The sequence below is a fragment of the Lepisma saccharinum genome, chromosome 20 (genome assembly GCF_977018435.1).
Source record: "Lepisma saccharinum chromosome 20, izLepSacc3.1, whole genome shotgun sequence".
In the NCBI taxonomy this organism is placed as follows: Eukaryota; Metazoa; Arthropoda; class Insecta; order Zygentoma; family Lepismatidae; genus Lepisma; species Lepisma saccharinum.
Window position 1 is genome coordinate 66,316,654 of NC_139248.1, and position 13,870 is coordinate 66,330,523.

The 13,870-nt window shown below is 38.6% G+C and overlaps 1 protein-coding gene across 1 annotated transcript in view; it reads right to left on the reverse strand.

Annotated features, from left to right (window-relative positions):
* The window catches only part of LOC146003499 (uncharacterized), a 38,872-nt gene that overhangs the window by 19,605 nt on the left and 5,397 nt on the right, over positions 1 to 13,870 (reverse strand). Inside the window, exons 3-4 of the mRNA XM_083141788.1 lie at positions 7,095 to 7,302; positions 1,106 to 1,467 (exon numbers count right to left, since the gene is read on the reverse strand). Of these exons, the coding sequence (XP_082997914.1) occupies positions 1,106 to 1,467; positions 7,095 to 7,302 (570 nt within the window). The remainder of the gene's footprint in view (positions 1 to 1,105; positions 1,468 to 7,094; positions 7,303 to 13,870) is intronic.

The window sequence follows — 13,870 nt, forward strand, 5'->3', positions numbered from 1 at the left end:
GAGGTATCCGAATGTGAACTAAATGAGATGTAGTCGAATGGCAAAGTCAAAGCATACAGCACAACAGTGCCAATAGTGTCAACATCAAAACAAAGCAATGGCGGTCCTAAACAAAGCAAACATTGCATTATACGTACAGCAACAATTGCCAAAGCTGACATTTTGACAAACAGACGCAAGCAATTTCAGACAGTGAGAAGGAAGTGGCAGATGACTGTTTAGTATTTGGTTGCATCCCATCACCTTCCATCAGTTCTCATTACCATTTTATACCAGTATGATTGTCTATGCATTCTGTAAGAGTGGGTACCTAGCAGATTGTCCTGAACGCTTTACAACTCTCAAGGAGTTCGCATTTGATTTTGCTGGCACAAACTTTTGTGATCACTGTGGCACAACATTTTTCATTCGTTGCTCATAGTGCAAGCTAAAGGTATGTTTTGAACATTTTGTGAAGTGTACCACGTACAATCCATAGAAGGTTGCTCCAAGGCATTTACTTTCCATTGTTCTCCTATGCACATGGTGAGTCATGAGCAGCTATGATTTTGCTGTCACCATGTTTCATGCTGATGTTTTCAAATGGTCCTACTTAGACATTGCACTTGCGACCTCAAGGTCAAATAGGTCCCTTGTTAGAGAGCAGAAAACATCGAGAATTAACCACTCTTAAATATCACTTGGAATTTCCCAATTTTTTCGGAAATAACCACGGTAGCTCAGTCGTTAGGGCATCTGAGTACCATGCGAGAGATCCAGGTTCGATCCCCGGTGGGGGAAAACCGAGATTCTTTCCACCAGTTCAAGCGGCTCCGGTGCCGTATAAAGTGGGCACCTGGAGGCAATTCTGGGGAGTTAAGGCACCCAGGGACATGGTGCTGATCACATTACCCCTTTGGTCGTGATCAAGGAAGTGTGGGGCCCTTAATCCACACCCTCATACACCTTCATGTCATGGTGCTAAAGCACAGGGGAGTACTTTACTTTACTCTTTCGGGGGGGGATCCTGAAGAACTGGGAAATCAAGATCCAAATTTTTTGTAATCACTTATGGTGTGCCAATATAAAATTTTGAAAGAAGACCTAGAATAAAAGAATAACTCACCTACTTCATCAAGGGAAACACAGGAAACGTTGGAGACTGTGGAAGTGTCCATCGATATATTTCGTGCCTTAGAATTAGGAATGGATTCTAAGATATCACTGGTTGCTTTGTTCTGAGATTCCGAAGTGGTGCTAGGAAGATTTTGTTTCTTTGGTTTGTTCTTTCCAGCAGCATTCTGGTCACTTGCAGACTTTGCCTTCTTTACAATCTTCTTTTCTGGTGTCAAGGTAACAGAACTCCCAGCAACTGATGGATATTCCTCATCTTCTGACAATTCAAGTGACTTGTTGCTCTCTTCTGCATACTTAGTTGATTTTCTTCGTTTACGTAAATTCCGTTGTGTTTTTGAAGTGCTCTCTCCTCTAAAAGAAAAAATGCTCCCTTTATTCTCAACGTAAAAAGAGAAAAGTTACTACTGTACTTCATTGCATACACCACATACATCACCTTAAAAACAATGCAAAATATTCTGTAAAACTTTCTTCTTAATTACAGTTTATCCGAAATGATTGTTAGTACATTTTGAAAATATACCAAACATAATAATCAATATTTATTGCATATGCAAGAGATTCTATATGATATAACATGGCACATAAAATGTGTAGTGGAACTCCAATTTTACACTTTCAGATTTTACATTTGCACACATTATACCCAGGTACATTCAATCTTGATGGTCCCAATATAGCAAAATGTTATGTTCTCTCAAAACACAACATCAAGACCATCCACAAACCACCATTGAAAGTCAGAAGCCGACTTCGAAACCCCAAAGACGACCTAGGACAGAAGACACCCGGGGTTTACCGTATCGCCTGTGCCTGCGGTAAAGCCTACATTGGACAAACGGGGAGGAAATCGAACAGCGCTGCAAAGAACACGCCAGCTACATAAAGAATTTTCATCCGGAAAAATCAGGGTTAGCAGAACATTCAATCCAGGAGGGCCATAGAATTGACTTCACAACCACCGAGATCATCAATAAATCATCAAATTACTGGGACCGTCTCATCAAAGAAGCAATAGCCATACACGGGGAAAAGGACAACCTCAACAGGGACACGGGACTTGAACTGGACCCAGCCTGGTTAGCAATAGTCGACTGGGAGCGCGGACGTCAGAGAAATGCCACCTGATTGGCCCGCCACCTACACCGGGCCCCTCCCACACCAAATACATATAACGTCACCCTGACTTATCTCTGCACTTCATTCCCTGAAGATGAGAGTGACGTTAGCTCTCGAAAGCTCGGAAGCCTTTCCGGAAATCACCTGGCTGGTTGCCCGAGAAAACCTTTTCAATATTCGCCGCCAGGAAAGCTTCAAGAATTATTAAAGTGTTATAACGTTTTCCTCGATTTTACATTTCGCCGAATTTTATGTTTTTCTTTTCAGCTTGGTTCCCTGAAAAATGTAAAATCAAGGTTCCAGTGTACATACCAGGGTGGCTACAAACAAGCAGAAATGAAATTCCCTGACTTTTCCAGGTTTTCCAGGGCAAAATTTACATTTTTCCCTGACAATTACAAACTAAACTAAATCGATGTTCTTGCAAATGAAAATAATAAACTCATACAGATCCACGTATGGTTTTGTTAGTACCAATATTATCTTCTATGAAATTGACTTAATTTCTCTATGATTTGAATTCAAACTGCAAAATAGTGAATTTGGAAAATTATTACAATTCACAAGCAAAGGAAGGATTACGGAGTTTTGTCATACGCAGTAAGTTTAAAATAAAATACTTGATTATTTTTAAAGTTATGACTAAATGAGATAAGAGTGAAGAGTGAATGATTAAGAAATACAATTTGTAATTTATCAGTCTCCTTATACATTCTCGGTATTATATGTTGATATTTCCACTGAGGTTTGGAACCCTCTGCTTGCAAAAACTGTGAGTGCGGACTCATTTTTCAATGCATAAAGCTACTTCTCTCTTCTCTGTAAAGCAAACAACTTAACTCTTGCATATAAGTGAAACAATTGAATCGAACAAAATAAAGTCTCATATTTCCTTACATTATCGATGGGATTTCTGCTTTAGTACAGTAGATCCAAGTGAAGTACTGTGAAACTGACAACATGCAGTTATACCATTAATGCTGACGAAAAGGGTATATAAGTAGTAGAAATCTAACGCAAGGAATTTATAGAATTGCATTGTATAGGTACCTGATTTAGTTAACCACGCAATAAAACAGGAACACTAATAATAAAAGCTTCTGAAAGTTCATATACGAGGGGCATCCTGAAAAGCTCCAATGGTGCCTATACGCAGCACTAGTGGTCGGACAGCGACACGCACATACAGGCAGGAAGAAGTAGCATGTAGCTGTAATCTGGTACAGTTGCAAATGCAGCCGGTTTAGGACAGTTCTAGGTTAAAGATTGCAGCTCTCATAAAGTCTCCCACTGACTGCGATGTAGCTTACATTGCATGCTCAGAATTTGGCACAGAGCCACCAGCAATCTTGTGAGTTGTGCAGATCGGACGTCATGAATGATAGTATGGTCAGACGATGGTGCAGACAATTCACGGAAGGCCAATCGAATGTGCACAACCCCATACAGCTGAGTACACATGGGTCCTTTGCGTCACTTCAGATGAGAGATCTTGGACCACTCCCTGTACAGCCCTGGCCTTGAATGTACCGACTTTCATCTCTTTGTTTAACTGAAGAGGTTTCTGGAAGGGCAAGGATATGACAGCTACACTGCGGTAGAGATAGTTCCAGTCTTTGCTGTCAGACACATAACATGGGCATATAAAATTTAGTGTCATGCTACGACAAATGCCAGAACAATGGTGGTGATTATGCCAAAAATTAGGTTAGGACTCACTGTTACTAATGCAATAAATTACAACTGATATTCATGTTTTATTTATGCCTAATCGGTAGGGACCTTGATATTTTATTATTTTTTTTCAAATTGGTGTATTTTGTTATTTTTTTTATTTTTTACTATACGGTGTTATTTTTCCCAAAATTCACATTTTCATTTTAGCGCATTTTCTGGCAAATATCTGAAATTATACCTTCATGGTGTTTTTAAACTACTGTTTCAAATTGTAAGTCACATGGCTTACGCCTCTTCGCGAGAGTTTGATATCTTGAAAGTTATTTTGGGAAAGTTATTTTCCATACCCATTTTTTAATTTTAAGGTAAGGATTTTAGATATATACTGAAGGGTGCATAATGACCATAAGTGGCGACGCACCCAAAAAATTAAAATCAATCAATCTCACGTGACAGATACCTTTATATTATGGCACCAAAAATTGGCATTATCTTTTTTTGACTTGCTAGTGTTACGATTCCCAAAATTCGCGTTTTTGTTTTAGAACATTTTTCTGCCAAATATACTAAAACTTAATACTTCATTGTGCTTTTAAACTATTGTTTTAAATTGTAGGTCACATGGTCTACGTATTTTCGTGACAGTTTGATATGTTGGAACAGATTTTTGAGGAAGTAAAAGTGAAATGCTCCCCTGCACTTTGCCATGAAGGTTTACAGGGCTGTGAGTTAGGCCCCACACTTTCTTGATCACGGCTGAAGGTGGGGGGTGATGTGATCAAGAAAGTGTATGGCCCTAACTCCACACTCCCGTGTGACGGTAGATACGCACTCGATCTCCTGTTAGAACCCTGCCACTTTGCTCTGTGATGCAAATGGTTTTGATAGAAGTTGAAAAAATCGTGGGAAATAAATGATTTAATGTGGCTGTCGGAATTATTCCATGTACGTATAACTCTATAGTTTACTCTCAAGTAAAATGTTGGAAAACTTGCATGTTCTATGTACACAAATATGGCCTAGAAAAGACAAGAATGTTGGATTTCATGGAATTTTTCGTTGTTTTAGGACATTTATTTTTAAAAAAAATCGCTAAAAACACCAACAATTCGCATTTTATGCCAAATTCGCATTATTTCGATATTTCGAACGAGCGAAAAATGTGTCCAGACATCACTGCACAGTCCTAAACATAACTTCGCAGCAATTACCATTTTTCACGGTTTTGGCGTTTGCGAAAAATCAATGCACCTACTAATTGGAAATTACTTTCTGTCCACCCCTCGTATAAATCAGTAGATGGAAAGTGAAAATTTAGCAGGGCTGGCAGAGAAAAGTCAATTCTTGAAGAAAGTGATTGAATGATTTGAGTAAATATATTAAAATATTTACGTATTTATTATTAGTATTTTATTTCATAATATTGGACATTAACTTCACTCGGTGAGAGATTAAAGACCATCTCTCACGAGTTTAAACAGACAGGACAGAGAGTGGCGTTAATTTCATTGCAATACTAGTGTTGCAGTCATAGGCGTAGCTAGAACTTTATATTTGGGTGTGCACAAAAATAATGAGGTCTTGCATCTTTTTAATAGTAAATTTTGCAACACAATCACTTGGCTCTTTAAGTGCACTGATGTTTGTAAAGGAATATAAATTCACTAAATGACAGTGTTGAAAATTTCTTAATATATGTAGTAGAAAAAATGAAATTGCATAGAAATTACACACACACAAAATGTTCATAAATGTTACAAACAAATACATCAAAATACACGTCATCTATAACAAGAGACGTCTGTCAAAGGGTACAATATTCTTAAACTCATCAATAGCTTCATTTACATCAATAGACTAAGCTTTTTCCTGTTCCACAAATAGCAAGAGCAGGGCTTCCAAACTATCCTGCTTCTGAGTTGCTCTTAATTTAGTTTTAAGTTGGGTAAGCTTGGAGAAAGCTCTCTCCCACGTGCAGCTTGTGACAGGTATAGAAGAAGGGCGCTGCAGCACAGAGTAGAATGCAGTAAATATCTTCCTTCTGCAATGATGTCAAGAAATCGAAAATCTATAGACACCCGTTTCATCAGCGATAATGCACACGTTTGTGCCAAGTAATGACATTTTCAACTTCTTACAAACTGTCGCTTATTTTCTATCATTGAAATATCTGAAGGGCCAGGGGGAAAAACGATGAACGTTCATTCGAGACGATTTGCCAGGAAATGAAAAACAAAGTATTTCTTTTCATAAGTACGTTAATATATGCCAAAATAATAATGCGTTTTTCAGGCACTTCTCATCGTTTCACAACCAAGGCCGTTCTCATTCTTATAGTACAGCTTCTGAACTATCAGATGGCGTTGCGATCTCAAAATGGGCGAAAAATCGACATTCATCGTTTTCCCCCCTGGGTCTTCATCTGTATTTAATTCTCTTTGATAAAGCAGCCCATTAGGGTGTGCCTAGGCACATCCGGCACACCCCGTAGCTACGCCTATGGTTGCAGTAAATTTGAGGTTGGGAGCATGCACTTCCCAAATTTTTATAACGTTCACCAATGCAGATTGATGTTTCACTTTTTCGTGATAGTACTCAATATAGTCAGGGCTAGCATAAATGATTCATTCGTTTTGAAAAGGCTATATTTTTAAAAGTATTACACGTACACACATGAAAGATATATGAAAAGAACCACAAACTCACCAAGTTTATACACCCTTTACAAATGTTCGATATGTGCCCGTTTGGTTACACGACACACGTCCAGACGATACTCGAGCTCATTCCATACATTTTGTAGCATAATCCTGTCAATGGTCTGCACTGCAGAACTGATGCGTTCTTTGACCTCGACTAAGGATTGCGGTAGTGGGGGTACATAAACAAGGTCCTTAACGTACCCCCACAGGAAGAAGTCGCAGGGCGTTAAATCAGGAGATCTGGGAGGCCAGGGGAACAAAGCTAGATCATCCTCACAAATACGCCCAATCCAGCGATGCGGAAGTTCATCGTATAGGTAGTCACGAAGTGGGATGTTCCAATGAGGGGGTGCCCCGTCTTGTTGGAAGACAAAATCCCTAAAGTCAGCACTGAATTGCGGGAACAACCACAACTGCAACATATCCAGGTAACATTTACCGGTCACAGTTTACTCAGCGAAGAAAATAAACGGCCCATACATCTTTGTTTGTGACACTGCACAGAAAACATTCACCTTTGGCAAATCTCTTTCAACTGTCACGACTGCACGTGGGTTTTCCGTGCCCCAGAATTGCACATAATGGCGATTCACGTTCCCGGATAAGTGGAACGTTGCTCCATCGCTGAATATCAACTTGGCAGCGAAATAATAGATAATAGAAGAAGATAATGATCTCGTGCTGCCACCTGGAATACACAATACAAACTTGGTGAGTTTGTGGTTCTTTTCATCTATCTTTCATGTGCGTACGTGTAATACTTTTGAAAATATAGCCTTTTCAAAACGAATGAATCATTTATGCTAGCCCTGTATATACCGTTTGGGTGGATTCTTCTTGATATCTAAGAATATTGCAATGTCATTGTAAACGTATGTTAACTGGTGCGAAACCAGTAATACGTCAGGATGATGAAAGAAAACCTTCGTAAGCACTGCTACATTAAATAAGGTGAAGTGAGCCAGAAGAGTAATAAAATTCCAGCAGCATATTTGCAGTAAAGCTCTTCTTCTTTATGCATGCGATTTTTGTTGGATGTTGCAGTCCATGGAATTTCTGTCGCATGTTGTAGTGAGATACTCTGTCGGGTGGCGATATTCGACAAAAACCGAATGTGTCAATGGAACATATTTGTTTCCATGTTCCTTCAGTTTGCCCAACAAAATGCCTTACAACAACGTCCAACTATCGGACTGCGCCACCCACTCCTATCCCCTCCATCTGTTGACAAGTCCCCTTACTACTCCCATACGGACAAGAAAAAAATGATAATTCAATGCATTTTCCTTGTAATATTTAGAGGCTTAACCTTTACTCCTCCGATGATACCATATGGTACTATATGGTATCATGGTGCTGATTACAAAATGAATGTGCTTTTTGGACAATCATACTCTTATGTTTGGGTGGAAACTCTGACACAGGTCTGGACCAAGCCTGGGAAATTCATATTGATGACCAACCTCCCCCCTCTCCTCAACATATCCATGCCACATTTCCGAACAGAGTTTCACATTTTGGCTCATTATTCAACTTGTATGGCACCCAGGAACATGAAACATGTTTCAATCTCTTTGGAAACGTCCATTCTTTGAAGAGAATACTAAGGTTTGCCATTCTCCCCAAAATAGCGGGAGAAGAGGAGGTATACTCCAGATTTTTATGTTGTTTCTTTTATTGAAATTCGGTGGTCGCGTCCCCAAAGCCCAAACCCCCCTTCCTTGGTTCGGTGTTCTGAATTGCACAAGGTTGCATGCTATGATGTTTTAGCTGCAAAACAAAAGTTACCCGAAGTAGATTGCTCCCATAGTGCCCGAGTTATAACAATTTTCATCCAAAAATGCAAATTACCTATTTTTCATAAAAAAAAAATTAAAGAAAATCACAATTTGACTTATTATTCAACTTGTATGGCACCCAAGAACATGAAACATTTTCATTCTCTTGATAAATATCCATTCTTTGAAAAGAATACTAAAGTTCGCGCCTTCTCCCCAAAATAGTGGGAGAAGAGGGGGCAAACTCCAAATTTTTATGTTTTTTTTTTCATTGAAATTCGGGGGTCATGCCCCCAAGCGCCCCTTCCTCGGTCCGGCGTTCTGAATTGTACACGGTTGCATGCTCTGATGTTTTAGCTGCAAAACAAAACTTATCCGAAGTAGATTGCTCCCATAGTGGCCGAGTTATAACAATTTTCCTCCAAAAATGCAAATTACCTATTTTTCGTAAAAAACAGTTTCACATTTTGGCTTATTATTCAACTTGTATGGCACCCAAGAACATGAAACATGTTTCATTCTCTTGAGAAATGTCCATTATTTGAAAAGAATGTATCATACTCCAGATTTTTGTTTTTTCCATTGAAATTCGGGGGTCGCACCCCCAAACCCCCCTTCCTCGGTTCGGCGTTCTGAATTGTACAATGTTGCATGCTCTGATGTTTTAGCTTCAAAACAAAACTTATCGGAAGTAGATTGCTCCCATAGTGGCCGAGTTATAACAATTCTCCTCCAAAAATGCAAATTACCTATTTTTCGTAAAATAAAAATCACATTTTGGCTTATTATTCAACTTGTATGGCACCCAAGAACATGAAACATGTTTCATTCTCTTGAGTAATGTCCATTCTTTGAAAAGAATACTAAAGTTCGCGCCTTCTCCCCAAAATAGTGGGAGAAGAGGGGGCAAACTCCAGATTTTTATGTTTTTTCCATTGAAATTCGGGGGACGTGCCCCCCCCCCCCAAGCCCCCTTCCTCGGTCCGGTGTTCTAAATTGTACACGGTTGCATGCGTTGATGTTTTAGCTGCAAAACAAAACTTATCGGAAGTAGATTGCTCCCATAGTGCCAGAGTTATAACAATTTTCGTCAAAAGAATGTTCGAAGTCAATGAAGACGAAATTCCCTGACATTTCCCTGACTTTTTTTGACACCTCAAATTCCCTGACTTTTCCCGGTTTTCCAGGTTTTCCAGGTCTGTCGCCACCCTGACATACATTATTCACCACAGTGTACTAATATTGAAAGGGGTTCAAACACTGTTACATCTTTATAACAGCAACTACACTCTAACAATGGTAATACTAGTTTAATTGTATCATATTCACTGTATTGTTAAACATATAGTAATGTTTAATACAATATATATCCCAAATTATCCAAAATTTTGTAAGATTAGGGATCCACAAGAATGTAGGCACCTGGAAAAGGAGATTTGCAAAATAAGCAAGATTGTGATTCGTATGAAAATCTAACCAGGGGAAGCAATTAGTGTTAAAATCTAGAAACAGTACAGTGTGTTTCAAAAAGAATGAGCAGATTTTAAAACCTTATATCTGTGCAAACACACACCTCCAGTGAATGAAACTTGCGCTACTTGAACTGCAATGGTCTAGTTTTTTAAACGACTGCCTCTAGATACGACTAGTAGCACCCAAATAGACGCTAACCTTAGTCATTCGCAAGATGGCGTTCATGCAACAGAAGGTGTTTAGTTTCTCCAATTCAGCAAGGCATTGCACCCTGTTCCTTTTCCTTGTGAGGATATGTAAAACAACGTGTTTTTGTTCCACCATTACACATTGACTTGGATGAGCCCAAGGACAGAATCACACCGTAAATTCTGTGGCAGAACACACACTCAGATGCGTTTGAAATAAATTCACCTATCATCCTGATGTTATCCATGCAGTAGGTGTACGGCACATAGAGCATTTATAATACGGTGAGTGAAACTCTAGGACTTACTTAATGCTTTGTAACTTGTTGGGTACCTGTAACATAATTTCATTATTTAATATATTTTTTAAATCAGGTCATTCTTTTTTAAACAAACTGTATAATAACATAAACCTTCTCCAATGATTTGAGAGGATTTAGCAAAGCTAGTTAGAATCCTCCATGCAACCACACATGAGTGAGTTAGTGAAACCTTGATTTTACGTTTTTTAGAAACCAAGCTGAAAAAACTTAACATGAAGGAAAATTCAATAACATTTTGCTATGTTGGGACCATAAGGATTGAATGTATAATGCAGGAAAATGTAAAAGATGGGAATATAAAATAGGGGTTCCACTGTATTCCCGAATAGCTTACAGGATTGTCAAATATGGCTCTATATTTATTTATTTAACAAAGAATTGCAAATACAGCGTTGGCCGTTTTACATTGGAATATGTATAACAGTGGAAAATTAATTATATATATATACAGGGTGGTCCAAAAGTTGCAGTACAGCCTATTATTTCAGAAGTTGTAAGGAAAATGAAACATTTGAATACACCAATGTAAATTGGGTATGAGGGCCCACCTTTTTGGGCATAACACAACAATCACCACCTTTTTGAACTGCCCTCCATTTTTTTTAAATGGGAAGAGGGTCATGTGAGGTATCAAAACACATTAAAATTTTTTGCCAGAAATTCATTCCTGGAATCAGATTTCACATAACTGTTATGGTGTAGGCGTTCTTGGCATCCAAAAGTCTGAAAATCTTATTCTGTTGCAGGTGACATATGATGGCGTTGACGAAGCAAGAGCAAATTGAGGTGATCCTGATGTCTGGAGAACGAAGCAGTCGAGTCATTGCAGCAGATTTCAACAGGCGCCACCTAGAGACCACCGATTTTGCATAACACTGTTGCATGTCTCCTATCCAAATTCAAGGAAACTGAAAATGTGTCCGACAGGCGACGTAGTGGTAGTCTCAAAGCTTCCACTGACGAGATAACCTCGACGATGGTCTTGGTTGCCTTTGCGAAGAGCCCACAACGCAGCACTCGACATCTCGTAAGTGAAATTGGGGTTAGTCGTTCCTCCATCATGCGTATTCTTCATAGCAACAAATGGCACCCATTTAAGATCTAAATGCTGCAAAAACTTTCTGAGGATGACCCAGACAGACGTGTCGAGTTCTGTACGTGGGCATTACGTCAACATCAGAACAACCCTACATTCCCACAGAGTATCCTATTCAGTGACGAGGCAATGTTTCATGTCAGTGGCGAAGTGAACCGGCAGAATCACCGATATGGGTGTGATGAAAATCCCCACTGGATTGACCCATCCAATGTTGTTGGAGATCTTAAAATCATGGTGTGGTGTGGGATATGGGGCACCCGTGTGGTTGGACCAATCTTCATCAATGGAACCCTTAATTCAGAGTTGTACTTGGACATGCTGAGAGACACTGTCGCTCCTTCCCTTTTAAATGAACATGGTATACATTCCCTTTGTTTTTCCAACAAGATGGTGTTCCGCCACACTATGGGCTAATTGTTCGTCAGTGGCTTCATGCCCAGTTGCCTGGGCAATGGATTGGTCGGCATGGCCCAGTGGAGTGGCTACCAAGATTACCCGACCTCACACCTACGGACTTTTATTTGTGGGGGCATTTGAAGCAACTCGTTTATGCAGAGAAAATTCATGATGTTCACCATCTGCAACAAAGATTTACACTGTGCTGCAGTGAAATCGCACCAAAAGTGCTTCTGCGAGTGTCTGCGACTGGAGTTATGCATTCAACAAGACGGTCTGCATATTGAACACATCATTAAGCCCTCCAGTGTCAGCTTTGGATGCCAATAATGCCTACACCGTAACAATTATGTGAAATCTGATTCCAGAAATGAATTCCTGGCAAAATTTTAATGTGTTTTGATACACCACATGACCCCCTTCCCATTTAAAAAAAAATGGACGGCAATTCAAAATGGCGGCCATTGTTGTGTTATACTCCAAAAGGTGGGCCCTCATACCCAATTTACATTGGTGTATTCAAATGTTTCATTTTCCTTACAACTTCTGAAATAATAGGCTGTACTGCAACTTTGGACCACCCTGTATAATAGTTTTTCTTGTATGTACGCATTGCTTGCATTATAGAATTATTTTCCTGTAGTTTACAGTTATTACAAGCTTAAGAAAACAGTTTTTCTTTGTGACATTTCAGGAGAACACACGCTCCTTTCATCAGACATTTATTTTCATTTTGACTAAAGATACAGTTATAACAATGGTTAGTAATTTTTTAAACAAAAAGAATCTGTTATATAATGGATGTTGTCAATGTTACATTGTTGTAATATAGCAACTTAACTGTGAAAAAAGCAGTCTGTTCTATCTTTATTTCAGATTTTTTTTTTTTTTAAAATTATGAATCCCAAATATCATCAGGTAATTCAAATTCATCATTGTTTTCACAAAGTCTCTTGATGTTTTCTGTTATATTAAATTTTAAAGATGGTGGCTTACTCCATTTGTGAAAAAGAAAACTCCATACTGGATCTATGTTACCATTTTCATTATTTAATTTATTCCAGTGTTCTTCTGCAATGAACGAAGCTTCCCAGACATTCAACTCTGTGTTTCCCGTTAATCTTTTTAAAACCCTTCTCTTTTTAATCAAATGCTTCTCTTCGATGATATGAGTTGACAAACCTGTTCTTGGGTTTAGATTTATAATGTCCAAATCGTGTTCGTGCCATCTTATTGCCATTTTCCTTGCTGTTTGTCCCACATAATCTTTTGAACATGAACAACTTATATTATATATATGATAGGACGACTAATCAGGGACTCGTACTCAGAATTGGACAGCCTTTCACGAAAGACATATGATCTCCACATAACATTGTCAAATTCTTTGCATCCATTCATATGGGATAAAGTAAACAGAGCTACACAACAAGTTGTAGAACACTACAGCAAGCTTTCAGAAAGGAGACTTGATAAGAAATTCTACAGCTAATTCAAGAACAAGTTATATACAACAACAATGAAAGAAGGGAAGCAGTTAATGTCACTGGTAAAATAGAAACTAGGAACATTGACAACAGATTATTTATAAATCTTACGGATATTGAGGTACCTGATGAGTATATAGAAATTTTTCAATTCGGAATGAAATTTTCAGTTGGTAGTGCTTATATACAGAAGGAAGATTTTGTGATTTCAATAGAGAAAGCACTGCATTTCTTAGATGATGAGGAGGAAAGGAGAAAATTACGAAGTCTCACACATGATGCTCTTGATGAACGGTTAAGTTTTGAATACAACAGAAGAAATAACAGAGGTCCAAAATACACAGAACGGGAGAAAGAGCATATAAGGTTGGGGAAAAAAGTTCATGGTTTCAAGATCTGGTTGAAAGAAAACGACATTTTCTTAATAAAATCGGACAAGGAAAATAAACCTGTCCTTATCCGAATTAAGGACTATAAAGAAAAAATGGAAGAATGTTTCAAAGTAAACAATT